This window comes from Otolemur garnettii, unplaced genomic scaffold (genome assembly GCF_000181295.1).
Source record: "Otolemur garnettii isolate 467f Iridium unplaced genomic scaffold, OtoGar3 scaffold00006, whole genome shotgun sequence".
Classification (NCBI taxonomy): domain Eukaryota; kingdom Metazoa; phylum Chordata; class Mammalia; order Primates; family Galagidae; genus Otolemur; species Otolemur garnettii.
Window position 1 is genome coordinate 39522857 of NW_003852401.1, and position 21795 is coordinate 39544651.

Below are 21795 nucleotides of genomic sequence, written 5' to 3' on the forward strand. Positions count from 1 at the left end.
AAAAAAAAAAATAAAGAGTTTGAGGGTTGTTTTTGTTTGTGTCATTTTAAGAATCAGTTATCTCTAATTTTCACCCTGACCTGTTTGTCTTTAGCTACTACTACCCTGGGAGGGAACGGAGGGAGACAAGAGTGGCACACCCAGGCCATCTCACGGCTGCATGGCCAGGAGAAAGCCAGCTGGTCACCTGGGAGGTGAAGTCGTGCTGTTGCAGCTGCCGGCCCTCACGCAGGTCCCAGGACCTGACCGTGTTGTCCAGGCCGCCTGTCCAGAGCTTGGTGCCATCATTGGAAATGTCAATACAGCTGGCTCCGTCTGTGTGGCCCTGGAATTGCCTGATAAAACAAACCAGATTGAATAATGATTTCCTGCCAGAGCTCAAGGTAAACACTGTTGTGTTGTTAGGTTTGGACCCTGTGAGTGCGTGTCATCTCGCCAGCGTCTGCTGATGTGCAAGATCAAACTACCCTTCCCTGGAGGAAGACAGGAAACGGCACCTGCAGATTGTCTTTTTCCACAATTGAGTGTGAAAGAAATGGAACGCCATCGCAGGTCACTGCCCAGAAGTTACACATGCTACTTTGACAAATCCATCTGGAAGGTAAACTCTTCCAGGTCTGGAAGTTGTGTTAAAAGAAAATAAAGGACAAACAGACAAAATCCCAAGTGTAGCTCTTAAGGAAAGATAAAGGCCTGCCCTACAATTGTGAGGCTTGAGTTCTTGAGAGAAAGAAGTGGCTACATTACAAGCTGCGGACGCATTCCTGTCTCTGTGAATCAACACGGCTATGCCCTTCGTGCCAAGAGAGCATGAGCTCATGTATTTACTCAACCTTGCCTTCTGTGTTATAAAGAGCCCAGGATTAGGAAATCTGGACTCCCAGAGACAACGGGTCATGCATGCTGGCCTCCTGTCCTCAGAGGCATTGAGCAGAGACAAAGGTAACTGCTCAGGCAGACCCCATGGGGCCCTCAGCGAGACCCTGCCTCCAACCTGAGTGCAAAGCTGTTCTTTAATAGGAAATCTTGTGCTTCATCCAAAAACACCACCAAAAACAATCACCCAGCAGGGATCTGCTGAGCAAGGTATGGTGTAAGTCGCTGCAGGGCTGGTGGTTGTTTAGGACTCAGGGACCTGGTACGAGAGTGGTCGGAAAAGATGAGTGAGGTCTGGACCCACCCTCAGAACCAGACAGACGAACTGCTAGGGAATTTCAATGCGGAGGAAGGTCTCCATGGCTTTTCTTCCTCTCGGTTCCCCCGACCTCATACCCACAGAACGCCAAACTTTAAATCTGAGCTTGGAATTTAAAAGAGTGCAAGGGAAGGAAAAAGCACCACTGTTGCCCTAAATTGTGGGCCAAGTGTGAACTGTTACTTCAAAAAGCTTCCTCCGTAAGCTATCCCGACTTCTGCAATTCAGCATCAGGCTCAGTCCTGTCTCCTCCACTCCACCGTGTGAACAGTGGGCTTCAACTGTTCCCTCTGACACGTCCCCACAGCTCACACAGGCCTGGAGCAGTCCCTGCTTCACTGTTCCAAAGTACCACTTTTCTCTGCTTCAAACAGAGTTGGAGAGTCAATGCTCTGCTCTTCATCCGCTGACTTCTTTTGACCTTTCTGACTCACTGCATGCTCTTACTCCTTGGTTAAAGAAATCCTTTCCTGCTGACGTACACCACTGGGTGGGTATCCCTCCATCCCTTCCTCCGCACCCACCATCCACACATCTCAGCATCACTGAGTCAGGTCCTATGACTGTACCAGGGTACAGTAGACAAAGACACCCAATAGGCTTTACATTGCCCTGTCACACAGAGCAGCCACATGCGGCCTCTCCAAATTTACAAAGATCTATAAAGCGTTACTCCATCACATGGGGGGGGTACTGGGCACAGGGTACACGTAAGAGAGCAGAATGCCTAGGCTTCCATCTCAGGTCCAACGACATCACCTGGAGTGAGTGCTGTGACCTCTCTGTGCCTCAGTTTCCTCATCTGTAAGGTGGGGAGAACGCCAGTACAGATGTTATGAGGATGTGACAGAGTAGTATTCGAAAAGCTCTTAAAATCAGTATTTTGAAAGAACTATTTATTAAGTTAAAGAAAGAAAAAGAAAACCAAGTAGTTTCTGCTAAGCTAAAAGGTCAAAGGAACTTTCAGCTCTGGCTCCATTACTCCATTTTGCTCACTCTGCTCCACGCAGCAAGTGGTAAGAGGAAAATTACTGCTGCACCGTCACCCGCGTGCAGGGACAGGGGCTGGCTCAATGGCACTGAATGGGTTCCACAGAGGAGGTTTGAAGAGCAAGTGAGCTGTCGTGACGACTTTTGCGGGCCATCCCTTCTCTCAGCACGTGGCCCTGGAGCATGACAGAAGGCTTGCCAAGTAAGGCCTCAGACTGCAGCAGACACAGAGATGGTTTCTAAGCCAAGATGACATGTGAAACAAAAGGAGATACATGCTGATTGTATCACTGACATTTCATTAGTGCTTACTTTTTATAAAGGCTTTTCTAAGAACATCTCTGGTGTGAGCACTGACTTCTGTCGGGGGCACATGGTGAAAGAGCTGAGGACAAACGGCCATGGTAGTGGCGAAGGTTAGGAGAGAAGATTCCAGGAAGATCCCTGCTAGCTCGTGGGTGCAATGACCCCTGGGCGTCTCTTATTTCATTACTGAGAAACACAGAAACTTTAAAACCATTCTGTGGGTAAAATTTGTGGTATCTTCTCTTCCTGTGTCCCTTTGTTGATTTTCTGTTATCTCTTATCAGTCGGTTCCTATTTGCACAAACAACGTTCTAGCCAAACCAAAAACATGTAGCAGTGCAGGCCCTTCATACTGTCATGCAATACACAACAGGCTCTCCTTGGCAAAAGCCAGGAACACTTTTTAAACGTGGTGGGTGTCTGTGTGTGGGCCAAAGGAATGGAATATTAAGGAAATAAAAAGTCTCCGTGACACCGAGCACAGCAGCAAAACTGTAAGCCGCCCAAAAGCAGCAATACAACTTCGTCTCTGCACCCTGAAGCCTAGCTCCAAGCCTGGCACACAGTAGGCTTCCCGTGTACAAGCTTAGCATCTGCAGGACAGCCAGAGAAAAACAGAGGTGACAGGAGATCTCCTGGCCAGCTACTCCAGGGGAAGCCTCCCTCAGACAACCATCTTTGCTCACCTCACCAGCGTCTGGTTGTGCAGATCCCACACAGCGATATTGCCGTCACTGCAGCACGAGAAGCAGACCTTGGAGTCGGGGCTGATGGCCAGGGCATAGCAGGCGGGGGCTGAGGATGTCAGCTCTGCCTTGATGCGTGGGGTTGGAGCCGCCAGGTCCCAAATGGACAGAGTGCTGGCTTCCCCTCCAACTATGAGAGTGCAGCCATCAGGGAGCAATTTACAGGAACGGATGTAGTTGTCTCTGTTCTGTGAAATAAACATGACCCAACTATTATAATAATGAATTAGTAAGCAATAACAGCACTGCATTTCTAACTGCTGTATTGACTTAAAGAGTGGCATTTCACAGACACCCTAACAAAGCAAGAATTCTGTAGTGAAGACCAGGGTCTGACTACAAATGTCTCCTTCAAAATAGTAAACAAGGCTCAGCGCCTATAGCTCAACCGGCTAAGGCGCCAGCCATGTACACCTAAGGTGGCAGGTTCGAATCCCCAGCCCGGACCCGCCAAACAACAATGACGGTTGCAACCAGAAAAATAGCCGGGCGTTGTGGCGGACGCCTGTGGTCCCAGCTACTTGGGAGGCGGAGGCAGGAGACTCGCTTGAGCCCAGGAGTTGGAGGTTGCTGTGAGCTATAATACCATGGTACTCTACCCAGGGGGACAGCTTAAGGCTCTGTCTCAAAAAAAAAAAAAAAAAAATAGTAAACAAAACAAACTGCACTGCCCGGGCACAGTGAAAGCTTAGACTACTGTTCCTGATGTACTTCACAGACAGAATTGAAATCACCAGGGTGTTAAGGTGTGCGAATGTGTACTTCTCTATAAAGAAACCACTTGTCAAAAGAAGTTTAAGAGGCCGGGAGTGGCGGCTCATGGTTATAATCCTAGCACTCTGGAGGCCAACGTGGGAGGTTTGCTTGAGCTCAGGAATTTTAGACCAACCTGAGCAAGAGTGAGACCCCTTCTCTACTGAAAATAGAAATATTAGCCAGCTGGTGTTGTGTGCATATAGTCCTAGATACTCAGGACGCTGAGGCGGGAGGATTGCTTAAATCCAGAAGTTGGACAGTAAGCTATAATGACGCCACTGCACTCTATCCAGAGTGACAAACTAAGGCTGTGTGCCTCAAATACTTTAAAAAAAGAAAGGTAGTTTCTGAATTTTTTGCCTCCACTGCTTACTGTTAGGGAATTGCAGAACACTATCTATGTTTTGGTTTTCATCATTCTGAATTCTCTACTCAGTGGTGGACTGTGCCTTCGTTAGTCATAAAGCTCCATCAACACCTGTGAAGGGGAGTGGGACCTAATGACCTATACACCCCCAAATAATCACTATCCTCCAACTTAAACCCAGATATCCCAATAGGTAAGGCTGAGTTCTCTTACATGCTTTAATAATGGCCTATCTTTCAAATAGAAACTTCAAGTACATAAAACTTCACAAAAGGATACCCCTACTACTACAGAATGCTGAGCTATATTTAAGTATGAGTTTAATTAATAGAGATATTTTTTAAGTTATCTGATTTTTAAAAAATACACTAATAACTACCCCCAAAGTCTCTGTGTCTCAAAAACACTGCCGCTTTTTAGAAACACTCTCTTTGGAATCCTTACAACTCCAGGAAGACAGTGGCAAATGGCACCACCTAGGACAGCAGAGCACAGGCAGAACCATCCCAGAGGCAGGGGCAGCTGAAAGTTTGCTTACGGCCAACAGTATGTGGTCTGTAAATCCTGGGGTTACAGTTTAGAGATTGGGATGTGCCCTGGCGTGTCCTATGTCCCTGAAAAATGCAAAATGGTATTCTCAGAGGCTGGGAGGAGGTGGCGTAGGAGTCTTGGGAAAGCTTTCTCACTGTTCCTGGTTTACTGACGGCTGCCCTGATTTTTTTGGAGTGAGATCTTTTAACTCTTTTTTGAAGTTAAGGTAGTAAAACCAGCTCTCTCAGGTCTCCCTTAAAAACTACAGACCCTTTTGAGAATGGGTTTTATGCTACACCATCAGATGTTTACTTTCAATAGTTATTTGAAGGTTGTAGGGAAATTACAAGTGGAGTAGGTGGGAGAAATCAGAGTCCAGGCCTAGCTGTGCCTTCATCCATTAAATGGGAAACCCTTTCTATTCCATGTCCACACAAGGAAAGTTGCAAACCACTGTAAGAAACACTTAAAAAAAGAAATCCATCAAGTCTGGGTCTTACCACTGCAGTAGCAACAAATAAAACCCTTACATTTGTGGAGGGGGTGGGAGTGGTTTAAGAGCTGACACAGGAAACAGAAGGGGCTCTATTTCCTCATAATGGGAATAAAACCCAGGCCTGGACAGCTATTTCCTTATTGAGTCTCCAGGGAGAAATAACCTTGTGCACCAGTTCCTGTTCACTCACCAGACAGTCGAGCTGAGAGACAGGACTCTTATTGCCAGGGTGGCTGATGTCCCAGACCTTGACGCAGCCCTTCCCACCCGTGTACACGTGTCTCGTGGGGTTGCTGATGGTCACTGCACACACCACTTCTCCGTGGTTGAGAGTGTTGATCTGGCGAGCGTGTCGGGGGATTCCGGGTCCAATGAGGGCGTCGGGAGGAAAAGGGACAGGCTGCATCTGACCATCTGCAGTGACGTGGAAGGAGTATGCACTTTTGGAGAGAGACCATTAGAAGAGAGGAGGACAGGAGAAAAGACAAAAAACACATTTACCACACAGAAACCAGTCATTGCCCCAACACTATTCTAGGAGAAAGATGAAGAAAACGAAAGATATTTGTGTAATGGTTCCTTTTGAGATCAATACGAGTCGAAGGTTTATTGACGGAACAGGTTTAAAATAAATAACAGTAGAAATCTCAGGTATACCAAATGTCACATGTATTGACTTGTATTTTAATATTTTTTAATATTTAAAAAATTGCAGATATCCGTTCTAAAACATTCCCTCAAATTTTGTTATAAAACACTTATTGTGCTTCCAAATTAACATAAAATACCGCCTTCCATATACCTTGTATAATTTCTTAATTCATTTAAAATGTTTCCAGGGCTTAATAAGAAACTCTTAAAATCTTATAATTATGAACAGTCAACAGTGTATTTCAACACTAATAACAACAACAAACAGCATTCTAATCCCCTGTTAAAGCTTGGACTTAAAATTCTCTTTTGTATAAACAAGAAAAATAAAAGAGATTCTATTAAGTCAGGTGATTCTGTAACAGATTTTTAAGTTTCCCACTCAACTATCTCCCTTCCTATCTTGGTCATGAACACCAGTTTTACCTAAGGCAGCAAAGTCTCCAGCTAATCGACTACTCTTTCCAGACAACTGGAGCTCCTGCAGCCCTTTGGGGACACAAGGTTGACTCTGATGATGGAAAGAGACTGCTGGGGGATGCAGAACAGGAAGACAGGATGCAGAGGCCCTGGTGACACTACAAGGCCATGATACCTGCCCTGGGCTGCTGACAACCAGTATCTTTTATAAGAGAAATAAACTTCCACAGTATTTAAGCTACTGCTTTCTTCCCTTGTTAAATACAAACAAACCTAATGTAGTTGCACACTTCTATTTCCACACCAAACTCTGAAGCATTTTTTTTTTTTTTTGCAATGAACTAAATTTAAACTCCAAGAGCTAATATACTACATACGCTACAAAACATACACAACGGCAAGACATTGTAGAAGACAGAAAAACTGGAAGGGAAGTTTTTCACTGCTAATGTTTTCCTATCATCCCGATTGATAGAACTATGCATATCCCACTTTGAAGACTACTACTTTTATTTTCTTATCTGAGACATGACTAGGTGATCCAGAAGTTCAAACCATAAACAGTCAATAAAGCACGTACTGTTTTCTCCTTCTCATAACTATCCAGGGTTAAGTCTGGCCCCTGTCTGGAACTTGTCATTGGTGCCTTTACATATATAAACACCGTGCGTATGAACACAGAGCTTCAATTTTCATTTTAATACTAACTCAAATTTTGTACAGTAACTTAGCAGGCACAAAATTGAAAACTGATAACAGGCATCAGGGCTCTATTTTTCTAAACTTAAAACTCACAAGCTTTCTCTTGAAAATAAAACACATGCTATTATTTTTCCCTTCTTAAAAGCAAAATACCAGGTACACGAAAACTTTTAAATTTTCCCTCGTCTTAAACAAGGGGCACAATCTTAGATACGTTATCCCCGGGCAAATTGGTTCCAACAACTAATATTAAATGGCTATCTGGTCAAAATTTTTAATGTTACTCTGAATAATTGAGTACCATGTAATGAGAACTATGGGAATTCTGGTTAATCCAGAATTGGGAGTCCCGGTTAATAAATATGTATATATAACAGTACAGCTCAAAGCCCTCACATCACCAAACCATTACATCTCATTTTTCATCCAGCAGGAGGACCCTTTGGTGTCAAATCCACAAGGCATTTCAATACGCACACATGATAGTCGAATAGGGACCTATGCAACTTATTATGGGATGTTTGGAGTTGCAATTAAATAGCATTTTGTTGCCCTGTAAGACAGTCAAAGAACTGGAGTTTAAGTCTATTTAAATCTATTAGTATAATAAAATAGAATGAATTCTGGACTTTAAAGAATTCTCAGAGGGCTAAGTTCAGTAGCAAGTTATATGACCCCAAATCACCTATTATGACCTGGCTCTGAAAAGTAACAAACGTACGTCCAGGTGACACAGAACAAATGACAAGTGAGTTTCCCTCCATAAAATAAAACAATCGAGTGGCACACACTTTCTAAGAATGGTTGTTAGGGGAGGAGAGGATCACAGATGGATGTGGGCACCTCCAGGTAAGGCCAAGTGTTCTGTGTCGGGTTTTCAGGGGAAGGAAATTTTATCTTGCTTCAACTGGAAGCCTGCTTATTATAGAGTTAAATGTTCCAGATTAAAAGACGGGAGATCTGTGCGCTGGTCTCTGGGAGACACCCACTTGTCTCCCAGGTGTCCTCTCCTTTAAACTGCACAGGAGGTCTGCGATCATCACGCTGAGGCAATTTAAAATTGATTCACAGTGCAGCGGACTGCTGTCAGAAGCTGTGAACATTCATCCCTCCCTGGGGAGACCCATATGGATGTTAATGCATCAGTCACAGGGGACCTCGGAGGAAGCTGGGGCTGCCCGCTGTGCTGGAGCCTGGAGCGCCTAATCAAATGAACAAACCAGAACAGCAGCACAGGGCTGACCGTCAGTGGAAGGAGCAACTGGAAGAAAAGAACCAGAGGAGTGAGGGAGACCATTCCGAATTATCCCTCTCAACAGTAACAGGAATGTCCTTGATAAAAGGCCACGCTCAGGGCATTATCATGATGATGTCAAAGAGATCCCAAAGGAAACTCATTTTCTCCGCTGATACAGGAACTTAAAGCAAAACCAACCAGGAAAAGGAATTTATAAACAGACGGTGAGTATTTATAAATATCTCTTAAACCAAAATTAAGAATGAAGCCAGGTAAAAATGCAATAGAATATTGTAGTCTGACTGCGTTTATAGAAGTCCAAATACAGGCAAAATTTACCTGTGGTATTTACTGAATGGCAGGTAGGGTGATGGTTACCCTTGGCAACTTTGGGGGCAATAATCCTGTCCCATTCCTTGATCCAGGGGCTGGTTCCTTGGGTGTGTGCCCATGATGAAAAGCTGCTGAAATACACAGCTACGGTTCATGTCTTTTTCTGTGTGTAGATTGTTATTTCAATTTTTAAAGTTCAGATCCATTGTATTCAAGAAAAAGTGAGGGGAGGGCTCCTACCCAAGTAACACATGACAGGAGGTGCCAGCCAAGTCCACATCAAATGGACCTCAGACGTGGAGCCTGGCACACCAGCCACACCAACTGTGGTCTTGCTAACTAGCCAGGCTGCAGCCTACGGCATGTCTGTTCCCTGACCCATACAATAGAAATACTAATAAAATGTAGGGGTCACGGGAGTTGTTGCAAGGATTAAAGAGGTAACAGTTACAAAACACTTAACATAGCCCTTGACACATGTGATCTCAGGCGAGAAAGAACTCAGCAAAAAGTTGAACAAACATCTGAAAAGGAGACAAGGATGTTAGGTTAGAACTGCCGCAAATGCAGGGCAGAAAGAAGAGTCCCTGGATCCCTGGTTAGGGGCAGTATGCTAGGCCCACCAGCACCCAAGCAAGCCTCAGAATGAGGCCCCTTCCCCACCACACCTACAGATCAGGATGGCTGCTGATTCTAAAGTCTGGTTGAAGTACTGGAAAGATAAAGTCCACTATGCTTCACAGATTTAAAAATGGAATAAAATCAAAACTCATTTTGAACACGGGCTTTTCATTTACTAGGCACACAGCAGAGGTGAAGGCACTAAAGGAAAGATCCCACCAGAATCCCCCGCAGCAGCAGTGAACAAGGCTGCCTTCCTAGGAAGCAAGCAGGTTGTCTTTCCTAGCAGACCGGCTCCTGTTAATAAAACTATGCTGTGTTCTGTGGCCAGAGGAAAACAGGTGTTTACAGAGTTGTTGTGTTGCTGGAAACACAGGAACTGCAGTGGCCGAATCGAGTACACAATAATCAAGAATCATGGACCCTGGAGACGACGGGGCTGGTGCACTTGAAACCCTTGTTGTGAATGAAGTTTTTGCTGTATTAACAAACATCAAAAATTTGATTGTAGTAAAAACCTTCATTTGCTCTTCAAGCTCTTCAGAGCTCATGAGGCCCTTTATAATTTAGTGCCAACAAGTCTTAATTTGTGTGGCTCTAAATGCCTGGCCAAATGGGGACAACAGGCCAGTCCCCTAAAATATCACATGCTGTCACGTCTCCAAGCTGCACACAAACTGTTCCCTCCTGCCCGGAACAACACCGCCTCCCTCCCTCTGCCTGCCGTGACCTCCCCAGGTGGGATAATTTTTTCCCAGGCTCTTAGCTCTTCCTACAGTATTTATCACACTGTGAACACTTTTTTTTTTTTTTTTTTTTTGAGACAGAGCCTCAAGTTGTCCCCCTGGGTAGAGTGCTACGGCATCACAGCTCACAGCAACCTCCAACGCCTGGGCTCAAGCAAGTCTCCTGCCTCAGCCTCCCAAGTAGCTGGGACTACAGGCACCCGCCACAAAGCCTGGCTATTTTTTTTTTTTTGGTTGAGCCCACCACAAAGCCCTGTTATTATTATTTTTTTTTTGGTTGCAGCTGTCATTGTTGTTTGGCGGGCCCAGGCTGGATTCGAACCCGCCACCTTAGGTGTATGTGGCTGGCGCCTTAGCCACTTGAGCCATAGGCGCTTAGCCACTGTGAACACTTCTGTCTTTCCCATTCAAGGGGAAAGCAAACAGCTGGTGCTCAAGCAATGAATCAGAGTACCCCAAGTGATCTACTGTTCCCTCATCACTTAAGACACTGAGACGTGAAAGGTTGCTCTGGCAAGATCACCGGAAACAAGGCTCGGGGCCTATAGCTCAGCAGCTAGGGTGCTAGCCATGTACACTGGAGCTGGTGGGTTTGAATCTAACACCGGCCTGTCAAACAACAACTACAACCAAGGAGCTGTTTTTGAGCCCAGGAGTTTGAGGTTGCTGTGAGCTGTGATGCCACAGCACTCTACCCAAGGTGACAGCTTGAGAGACTGTCTCAAAAAAAAAAAAAAGTCACCTGAAACAAGAAGGCAGACAACCCCTCTAACTGCCCGGCTTGCACCAGCCACCTTTTCCCAGGCCCTGTCTAGCAGTCACCCCAAATATCACTAAGGGATGGCAGCAACTTTCCCAAGGGAGAAAAACAGTTCTTAGAGAGTGGATGCAGACCAGTCAACAAACAACAAAAGCAACTATAGCAACACCAAGAGAAATCCACGGCTCTTCCCTAAGTCGGCTAAATCTAGGGGGTGCCAGCCCCTTCCAGAGCAGGCTGTGGCAAAAGCAACCACAGGTCACATGGAACAAGCTCGACCCTGTGCCTGGGCTTTGGAAAGCATGGCCCATATGGTAAGGGACCGAAAGCGAGGAGACTCAAGTTACTGCTCCAGTTTAGTGGCCAGGAGGATGTGGGGACCATGTTTACCTTGTGTGGACCTCATTTCCCTACGTTTACAATATGCCCTGACTAAACAAACTTGCCGTACGCCCAGGACTGCTGAGGGGTGAACAAAGGCACATGGAAGGTCCTTAAGGAAATGCACATAGCATAATTCCTACTCAACCACTGCTGACCATGTGCAGGAGGCAGGATCTACCCCTTGGTACTCAGAGATGAGGGCAAGTGGCACGGGAGAAGCTGAGTAACTTGCCCACGCCCGCCCAGCTAGTTAGTGGTAGAGACAACATGCTGGTCCAGCTCAGCGCCAAGTGCACAAGGGGAGCTCTGAACCCTTCCCTTAGCCTCCTCATCAGCAGTACCTTCAACAACATCCCCTGGTGTTCAAGCAATGAATCAGAGTACCCCAAGTGATCTACTGTTCCCTTATCACTTAGACACTGAGACGTGAAAGGTTACTCTGGCAAGATCACCTGAAACAAGGCTCGGGGCATGACAAGCAACGTGAGCGTGTGGATGCTGTCAGCATGGTTTCTTACAAAGCAGAGCCCACAGTCAAGAGACCTGGCACAGGAGACACAGGGGTCTGGGGGCACCTGGCTTCTTCTAAGATAAATGACAAAAATGTAATTTACGATTTTGAAGAATATTCTTAGTCTGAAAACTGATGAAAGTGTTTGTTGGAGGAGAGCAGGATAGTAATAGTGATGTGAGAAAATCAGAGCCCTGGGTGGTGCCTATGGCTCAAAGGAGTAAGGCGCCGGCCCCATATGCCAGAGGTGGCAGGTTCAAACCCAGCCCTGGCCAAAAACCACAAAAGAAAAAAAAAAGAAAAGGACAGAAAAGAAAATCAGAGCCCCATCGTACTAAGGTTGCAGAAGAAGAAAATAGGTCTTTAGGTGTGTAATTTACCTTCTTTTAATGGGTAAAATCTCCCTCTGCCAATATAATAAGCTTTACTTTTAAAATTTTGCTTTTTAGGGTCTGCACATCTAATCTATAACATCTATACAATTCTTTACTTCTGGCCAATTTGGAAAAATCATTCCGTTTAGGCATCCTCACAAATAGCAAATATACAGATCAAGGTACAATTTGTATCTTATTTGAAAGGTATCACCTCTATATCAATGAAAGGTTTTATTAACAAATTACAATATAAGTAGAAGACTTTGAAGCATTAGGATGGGAGGTGCTGTTTCCATATTTAGTTGGATTTAGTTCTGTTCTCACTTCTTAAAAATGCCAATACAAAACTTCTTAAAATGGATATGAAAAAGATTGCAAGCAGAGAAACTGAGAAGAGATGACCTGGTTGATGAACAAGGAGATCCTCCAGCCAAAGTCAGCATGTAATTCTAAGACCTACTTCCTCCATGAATTAAGTGCTTCTAAACTCAAATAAGCTGGGCCAGAAACAAGGGTCCCTGCAGGAGAAAGATACAAAGTGAGAGACTTCTGGAGGAAAAAGAAAATAGAGAGAGGTTTAATATATTGCTGTTTCAAAGCTCAATTCAAAAATTTGAGACAAACACAAGCATTATCCAAGCATGAAATATATAAACTACATTTACACCCTATAAGTAGAATGTCATTTCTGAGGAAGGAGAGAAGGGAGGCATAATTGTAGCTAAACGTCACTGACATTCAAAGGGCCTCACTTCAACCTAATACTAAGAAATTAAGCTATATAGTCCTAGATCATCAGAGGGTAGAATAACCGAAGTTAATCTAAAAGCTATATGGCAATAAGAAGACATAGAACAGGCCTATTACTCTTAGCATTTAATAGACCAAAAAAAAAGTACCCAAGTAGCTTGTGTTGATTAATTTTATGCATCAATTGGACTGGGCTAAGAGATGCCCAGATAAAAGCATTGTTTCTGTGAAGGTGTTTCTGGAAGAGAAACCGTAGGCTGACTAAACAGCAATCCTCACCAATGTAGGGGGAGAACATTATTGAGAGCCTGAACAGAAGAGAAAGTCACAGGGAGGACAAATCTGCTCTCTACTGGCACAGGGTCATCCATATTCTGCCCTTGAAAACCAGTGCTCCTGGTTCTCAGCCCTTTGGACTTGGAGTGGAATTGCACCATTGGGTTTCCCAGGCTTCCAGCTTGCAGAAAGCAGATCATGGGATTTCTCAGCCTACATAATCATGTTAGCTGATACCTCGTAACAAATCTTAATACAACTCTCTCCGTCTATTTATCTCTTAGTGGCTCTGTTTCTTTGGAGAACCTAACTAACAGAAGGATGCCAAGTAAAAAGAGAACTAATTTCCGAAACCACCAAATAAACTAGCTGTAGAATCTGGACACAGTGAACAGAAGAAAGATCTGGAACAGAAAAGTGGAAGAAAAGGGGGCAATGCCCCTGAGCCACTGAAACTTCTCCTTGGCCAGAAGCCTGGGAAAGTCTCTAGTCACTGGTACAAAGCACGATTTCCCAACAGGCAATTTTACCCCGTAGGTAGCTGGGATTTTCTTTTCCATTTGGACTCTAACTCCAAAAAGATACTTTAAAGATTTATTTAAACACTAAACAAGTAGGTAGAAGATTTCTAAATTATATGTCTGGCATTAAAACACAGGATGAAAGAACCTGGAACTAACCTAGAATCTTAAGCCAAACTATTGTTAGTCTGAGTTGTTACTGACTCTAGGTAGGTAGAGCACAGCCGCAGGCAGTTACAGTTAGAAAAGCAGTGCTACGGGGTGGGAAAAGGCTAACTAAGCTTTGGAATTTCTGTTACCAATGATCTATTCCACAGAGCTCAGGGGAATTAATGTCCTAAAACTAAAAATGAATCTGAGTTAAACTGACTAAACAGTACCAATTAAATCTAGCCTTGAGGGTTTGAAAACAAACTTGAGGTTATCTCTTTATAAAATCACCACTTCTTAATTCTGAAATGAAAAATGGGAATCTCCTTTGGAAAAGGATGAATCGCAAAGTCTTGTACAATCCTAGACTTATTTCTTGCCCATTCAATGCAACAAACATTGATTTACCCAGTATCTGTGCTTTAAGGGACAAGAACCTTCAGGAACTTCCTTTCTTCTGGGGGGAAGCAGGTGGAAATAAGACTTGTACGCATGATTATATAAACCAAGACCAAAGTGCGAAAGTGCCACACACATTACAAGGTGCCACCGGAGAGAGATCAGATGTGGGAAGGCATCCACCACGTTCACGAAGACGGCAGTAACTGAAGTGGACTTCAAAACACAGAAAATGTTTCCACAAGAGATGAAGACAAATTAAGGGGCAGCCAACCTTTTTCTTCTCTGCTACAAATTGGAGAAAGAGTTGTCTTGGGCCACACATTAAATACACAAACTAGAACGAAAGCTGATTAGCGCGCCCAAACTCTTTGTCATTTCTTCCTGCATTTATCATTCCTTTGCATACAAAGTATATAGTTTATAAGCTGTTTGTCTGCTTCGGTCACTTTTCTTTGGGTCTTCATTTTCTTATAAGAACTTCCACGTATGAGTAAAATTTTAATAAAACTTACATACTTGTCTCCTGTTAATGCGTCTTACGTCGGTTTGATTCTTAGGTACAGACTCTAAGAGAGTAGAGAAAAATTCCTCCTCCCCTATACACCATCCTAGGTTATGAGCTCCCAAATAGGGTCCCCTAAGCCTATGCATTAGGTGTCCCTGATATCTGGGGAATCATGGATGGGGCAGAGGTGACAGTGTCTACATTTTAGAAAGCAGGTGACGTGGGAGTGCAGAATCTTATCCCACAAGATAGTGCTGAAGCAATAGACAAACTGAGCCAGAAGCAAAGCCTCCAGATATGTGAAGAGCTGCTGTGAGCATGATGGATTAGCAGTGCACTGTTTGGTCTCAGGGGCTAGGAAAGAACTAGAATTGATGGGTCAAGGTTCCAGGGAGACAGATTTCAGCTCAAAGGCTGGACGAGTTTTCACACAGCCATGGAAAATGCATTGCTCTGGGCAGCAGTGGGTCCCCTGCCCTGGACACGCATGGCCAGAGGCACAGAGGCACTTGGCGTGGCTATGAGCATTTATACTAAAGGACTTTAAGGTCCCTCCAGTCCCGACTGAACTCTTCTGGCTGTAAGGTGGTCGCCCTCTGTACCCGCATCCCTCACGCTCTCTCCCTGTGCACGCCGGTGCTGCCCTGCCTTGTGGGCTCACTCTTTCTGGCACACACTTCAATTTTCAGTATGTGCTCTGAACCTCAGAAGGTCTTTCTTGCTCTAGTTTTGGTCACTTCTTTACACGTATATTTACTTCCCTATCACCCACTGCTCTGCTTCAACAACATTTAGCACTAACAAGTTTATGCAGAGATATCCAAGCTTTTTTCTTCTCTACCCAAATTGGAAAGGTAAGCGTTGTGTTGGGCCATGCATTAAATACACAAATACTAACGATAGCTGATGAGCAACCCGCACATACTTTTTGTGATTCATAGATAAGCAAAATAGCTCTCAAATAATCATCATGAGGTCCATAGGCACAAGTTGGACACCCCTAAGCTGTGGTATTTACTGTGCTTTCAATGACTGGGGAGCTCCCTCTTCCCTGAAGCTTGCTCAGCATATTCGCAAAGCCAGACACACAGTTCATGCTCCCGGTGTGTGATAGCCATCATGCCTCCCACCACCTTACACACACATTCCATCAGCAGGTATTCCTCGGAAAGTTATTTTGCGTTTACTGCCTTGTTCACCCTACCCTGGCCGTACTGGTTTGTCCCCATTTCTCTTAAGGGCCTGAGACCAGCCCCACTCAACATACAGTCTGCAAACATTTGCTACTGTTTGCGATGAGATGAGCATAGTCACCAAAGGGAAGCATTTAGAAACCTAAACGTGGCAACTTGACAGTTTATGGCTGTGAACTCTTGTAACAAAAAATGTGGACTTTGGATTTTCTCTCTTTTCACCAATATTCATTTCTATTGTATATTACAAAAGTATTAATCTTTAACATACTAGGAATAAACTGGTCTATCACCATAAATGGTTTGAGCGCACTGGTTCGAGAGACCCTGCCTCAGGTAACATTATTTTAAGAAATGAGAAGAGCAACAAGTCTCCTTGTGCTAATTAGTGGATTAACACGGGTAATCAGACTGTATAACCCAGTTCCCAGTGACAATATGAAATTTATTTTTCCCTCTGACACTAATTCTGTCTTCCTCATGTAATATGGCTCACCTCAAACATGAAAGGGAGTCCTAAAAACTGTATTTTTACTATTTTATTTTTATTTATTTATTTATTTTTGAGACACAGTCTCAAGCTGTCACCCTGGGTAGGGTGCTGTGGTATTACAGCTCACAGCTTAAGCTCTCTTGAGCTTAAAGGATTCTCTTGCCACAGCCTCCCAAGTAGCTGGGAGTATAGGTGCCCCCCACAATGCCCAGCTATTATTTGGTTATAGTTGTCATTGTTGTTTAGCAGGTCCAGGCTGGATTCGAATCTGCCAGCACTGGTGTCTGTGGCTGGCACCTTAGCCGCCTGAGCTATAAGCGCTGAGCCTATTTTTACTGTTTTAGAGTTAGCAGTGACCTCTCAGATCCAAAGGACAATGGCCCCTTTGGCCGAGGTGAGAAAAGCGCCCTTACACTGAGTCCCTAAGCATGCTGTAACTCTACTTTGCACGGCTTTCAACACAATGAAGTGCAAAGTGCTCACAAACCGTGGACATGAATACCTGCCTCTAGGATGATGCCACTACTGTCTTGTGTGTAATCACATTAACAAGCATACATACAAGCGAGTGTATGCAAGAAAGAGGGTTCCAATTAACGTGTCCTGCACACCGATGACTTTCCACACCAACACTGTAGCTCACAGCTCAGCCTACCACTCCCAAATGAAGTCTTCATCACATTCAAGGTGGGGTCTTGATAGCTGAACCCACCCTCACGCCTCTGGATTCTTGAAGCTAGCTTTCCTGAAGGGTCAGCTGAACTTGACCTGATTTGCCTATTATTTCTCCTGAAGATCTACCAGCTGCTGTTGTCATCACTTCTTAGTACAATGTCACTATTTGCCCTTCACCCGTTCACCAATCAGTAGGACACAAGACAGCAACACTGCTGGGAACCACAGATAAGAAGTGTGCCCTGAGATGCCCCCAAGGACATCCCAGGGTGGAGGGAAAGGGGCATTCCCAAGAAAACACACAATGGGACTCACAGGTGTCCCGCAGGAAGAGACCAACCAACCAGCTGAGGAAGCATCTGGCAACACTGCTGTCCACCTCAATCCCACTTCTTCTCTGGGCCGGGATGTCACATTAAATTCTGAACACTGATACTAATTCCCACCGCAGACAAAGACTTCATTATGAACCAAATTGCCATAAAATAGATTCTCTAGTGCACGAAAAGTGGAGCAATGGGAAATCTGCTTTCCTAAAAAGCAGGCAATGGGTAAGGAATCTACTTTTTCCTCATGCTGGTGGTTTACTTGAAACAAGGCTCTCACCAAAACCATACAAGGATGACTATGCAGCCGAACGGACCACAAAAGAACACACTAATGTGACATGCAAGCGACACACAGGTGAAAGCTGAAAGCATCCACACAAAGGTACAGGATACGATAAAGACAAGCTCAAAGCCCAAGCCATGTACCACCAGTACCTCTATCCAGAAAAAAACGTTTGAAAAGACCACCTGCCATTTTCCAGCTTGAAAAAAGGCAGAGTATTTTCTGGGAAGAGAGACAGACCCTCATATTTCAATTTTGCTGTGTATAAAACTTGAGAATTTTAGGAATTCTTTAAAATCATGCTTCTCATTACTAACAGTATGGAAAGCAAGCGATTTTTTAAGTGACCTGGGAAGAATAACCCGTCTTTTTCTCACCTTCTGAATGCTTCTGTGCACTTCAAACCTTCCCTGCTTCCCCACAAAGCCACTTTACTGGTCACCATTCTAGATTTCTCCAGCTAAGGTACTAATCAAAACTTTATCCAGACGTCAGCCTGGGACGCTGGCATCCAGTGAAAGCCACCCTTCAAGTAACTCTCATTTCTACCACAATAAAGAAGAGGTGGCACTGAACTGGGTAAAAAGGTGACACATTTCAAATTTCTGAGATTTCCAGGCCTGGGACAACTTAACCACCCACACGAAGCACTGCTGAAATCCTCTGCCTGCTGCACTTTACCCACACAGCAAAATGAAGTAGCCTTCAGCAGGGTCAAGCAAGAAGGGCCAAGCACCCCCAGCTCTTCCCTCCCACCTCGCAGTCACTGCCAACAGCTTCTCTCCAGAAATAACCAGACGTATGAGATCGCCCACAGGGAGAAGACGGAGGCATGACACCTACAAGCTGCCTATTTATAGAAAGTGTTAACACTCCTCAGGAAAAGACACCAGAAATCTCCTTGGAAACACCCAAGCCGGTGCTCCCTTTAGAATTATAGTCTGCTAATACCAATGACTGAGTCACCACCTTTACAACAAGGCCTGAGAGGTACTTACGGCTTCCCCCCAGGGATCCCCGCCAGGTTTGGAGGGATGGCAGGAACTCTCATGTGAGGGGGAGGGTCAAACCCCACCTACAAACAAAAACAAAGCATTGCAAGCTTAGTCGAAGTAAGGCAGAGCAATTTGACAACAATAAAGGCTTTCATTAGAAACACATACATCCCCAAAGCAATATAAATTGGAACAGTAACAGAGCGTAGTATTTAAAATAAATAAATAAAGGCCAGGCATGGTGGCTCTTGTCTATGATTCCAGCACTTTGGGAGGCTAAGGCAGCAGGTACACTTGAGGCCCCAAGTTTGAGATGAAATAGGCAACATAGTAATAACCCCCCCAAAATTTAAAAAAACAGCTGCACCTGCAGCTGGCTGCAGGTGCTAGTCCCAACTACTCAGGAGCCTGGGGCAGGAGGAGCACTCGAGCCCAGGACTTCCAGGCTGCAATGAGCTACGATGGTGCCACTGTACTCCAGCCTGGGAGATGAGCACCCTGTCTCCCAAAATAATAACAATAATGAAGTCCAGGTGTGGTGGCCCATACCAGTAATCCCAGCACTCTGGGAAGCTGAGGTGGGCAGACTGCTTAAGCTCAAGAGTTCAAGACCAGCCTGAGCAAGAGACCTTGTGTCTAAAAATAGCCAGGTGTTATGGAGGGCACCTGTAGTCCTAGCTATTCAGGAGGCTGAAACAAGATAATCACTTGAACCCAAGAGTTTGAGGTTGCTTTGAGCTATAATGCCACGGTACTCTAACAAGGGCAACAAAATGAGACTCTGTCTCCAAAAGAAAAAAAAAATGCCAGAAATAATATAACCACCTCTAAACATCACAAGACACGCTTTTAGGAGGTATGACCTGTTTGTGCATTGAGAATTAGCTTCCCATGGTAAATAAGTCCCACAAACTAAAAGCGTTCTGCCTTGCCCAAGAGAATACAAAAAGCATTACGCTGTATAAGGATAAGGATTTCTCAACCTCCATACTACTGGTGCTTGAGGCCAGATACTTCTTTTCTTTGTTGGGAACTCTCCTGGGCACTGCAGGATATGAGTAGTACTCCTGGCCTTCATGTGTCAGTATAATTTCTCTCCCCAGTTATAACAATCCAAAGTGTCCCCAGATACTACCAAATGTCACTAAGGGATAAAAATACGTCCCCCCCCCCACTGCATACCTCTGGTCTACATTAGCACTTTAGGTTCATACCTGGGTCCCTGCGCTGTGCACTTAGGAGAGCAGCTAGTCACTCAGCTGCCTGCCTTACTAACTCTCTCACCCTCCACTGCACAGCCTGTGCTGGAAGTGCAACATTTAAAAAACAAACAAACAAACAACAAAAAAAAAATCAATGAATTTTACTATCACCCCTAACTATCAGTGGAAATGCTATGTGAAGAAGAGACAAGACAGGAAGGTACACGACACATTTTAGAAAGCAGAAATGATTCTGGGACTTTAATTTGCTACGGGGGATCATCTACACTATTTTCCTGATATAAACAATGATGACACAGTCAATTTTACCCTCGAAATGTGGTTCTGTATCTTCCTGGTCAAAAATTAAGCCATTTGCATAGTGGTGGAAGATGGGCTGAGACTATACAGAGAGCCTGCCCCTGTGGTTTCCATCTGTCTGTCTCTCTACCTGCTCTACCAGAAATCACAGTTGGGCTGTTTATTGGGTTTAATGTATAATATAGGCATAGAGGAAAAAAGCTGAGGCTTTCCTCATGTTTTTTCCTAAGGTTTAAAAAGCAGGGGAGTTGGAGGAGAAGCTCAAGAAAACGAATGAAAAGGCTTCTGTCAGCCACTTGAGTTATTTCATCACCTTCAAATGAAAAAATCTACATTGGTGGGAGAAAACCAGATGTCCCCTGAAGCACTGAAGGAGCTTCTCAACACTGCCTTCTTCATCCACAGAAATAGTCAAAGAAAAAACATTTGGCCCTCACTCAATGAAGTAGCGTGTTGATGGCTGACACGAGGAAGGTGAGTATGCAAGCTGGACACTGGGCGTCTTTGTTCCTGAGGTGTGTGGGGTTGGCCGCTCCTGCCTAGGCAGCACCCAGTGGCCTGCCCACCCCCAGCCCCATGGTGCTCACTGAAGCACGCGGCTCTCCTAACCCCCTAAAGCCCACCCGACCACAGCCTACCATCGGGGAGCGCCCGTAGGCCACCACGGCAGCCGCGGCCGCGGCAGCGCTCATCTGGGGAGACATGTTGTGCAAACTGGCATACGCGGCACCGGGGCTGGTCAGCTCGCCATTCATGCCTGCATGGGGGACCATCCCAAAAGGAGCGGGGTACGGGCCAGGAACTGCCAGGGGTGTCCTCAAACCGGCTGCTGAAAGGAAATGTAAGACTCGCATGAGTCAACTGGAGCCACTGGAGCCAAACTTGAGTGGCAATTCTAGTGTTATTTGTTAGCGTCATTCATTACGGGGGGGAGACAGGGGCACGGGGGGGTGGAAATCACCTCCAGTTTATACACTGGATCCATTCTTCCCCAGAGCTGAATTCATCTCCAGAAAGCAAGGGCCCCAGGGGGAGCCCAACCCACACATTTTCTCATTGGTGCATGTGGCAGCACCAGGAAGCCAGGACGATTAAACAGCATTACTGTACCCAATTCACAGAGGGCAAACCAAGGAAGGCACTAAGTGTTTACCTGACTTAATCTCAAAAGAAGATTTTCTTGATAAAATCCAAGATTTCTCCTTCAGTCCGAACTTTCCATTCCCTGGTACCAATTCCAAATGAAAACCCAATCCTGGATTTATGTAAACCAAAGCACGGGTTTAGGAAGAATATTCTGGTGCCTATTTTCCTTTGGGCCCACGCTGTTACTTTTTTCTTCTCCCAGTGAAAAAGATTAGGTTGCAAGTTATGTGTTTATTCATGGGCTGGAGTCTCAGTGAAACCCTCCCGATTTCTACTGAAGGAGAGACCACTGATTCCTGAAGCATGCACCAGCAGAAAGCCAGCCAACTGCAGTCGACCGGAAGTATACCGAGCAGGCCAAACCAGCCATTTCGGTCAGTATCACTGAAGTCAGATGCACAACCATAGTTTTGTAAGGTGCTTGT

The 21795-nt window shown here is 45.0% G+C and overlaps 1 protein-coding gene across 5 annotated transcripts in view; it reads right to left on the minus strand.

The window, feature by feature from the left end:
• The window catches only part of TLE1 (transducin like enhancer of split 1), a 98554-nt gene that overhangs the window by 4124 nt on the left and 72635 nt on the right, over window positions 1-21795 (minus strand). For 4 of the 5 annotated variants that reach the window (XM_023508058.1, XM_012813718.2, XM_023508057.1 and 1 more), the window contains exons 13-18: window positions 21378-21479; window positions 20863-21053; window positions 18705-18781; window positions 5578-5827; window positions 3178-3425; window positions 188-335 (exon numbers count right to left, since the gene is read on the minus strand). In XM_023508058.1, the coding sequence (XP_023363826.1) occupies window positions 188-335; window positions 3178-3425; window positions 5578-5827; window positions 18705-18781; window positions 20863-21053; window positions 21378-21479 (1016 nt within the window). The remainder of the gene's footprint in view (window positions 1-187; window positions 336-3177; window positions 3426-5577; window positions 5828-18704; window positions 18782-20862; window positions 21054-21377; window positions 21480-21795) is intronic. The other variant, XM_023508056.1, reaches the window with a different exon arrangement.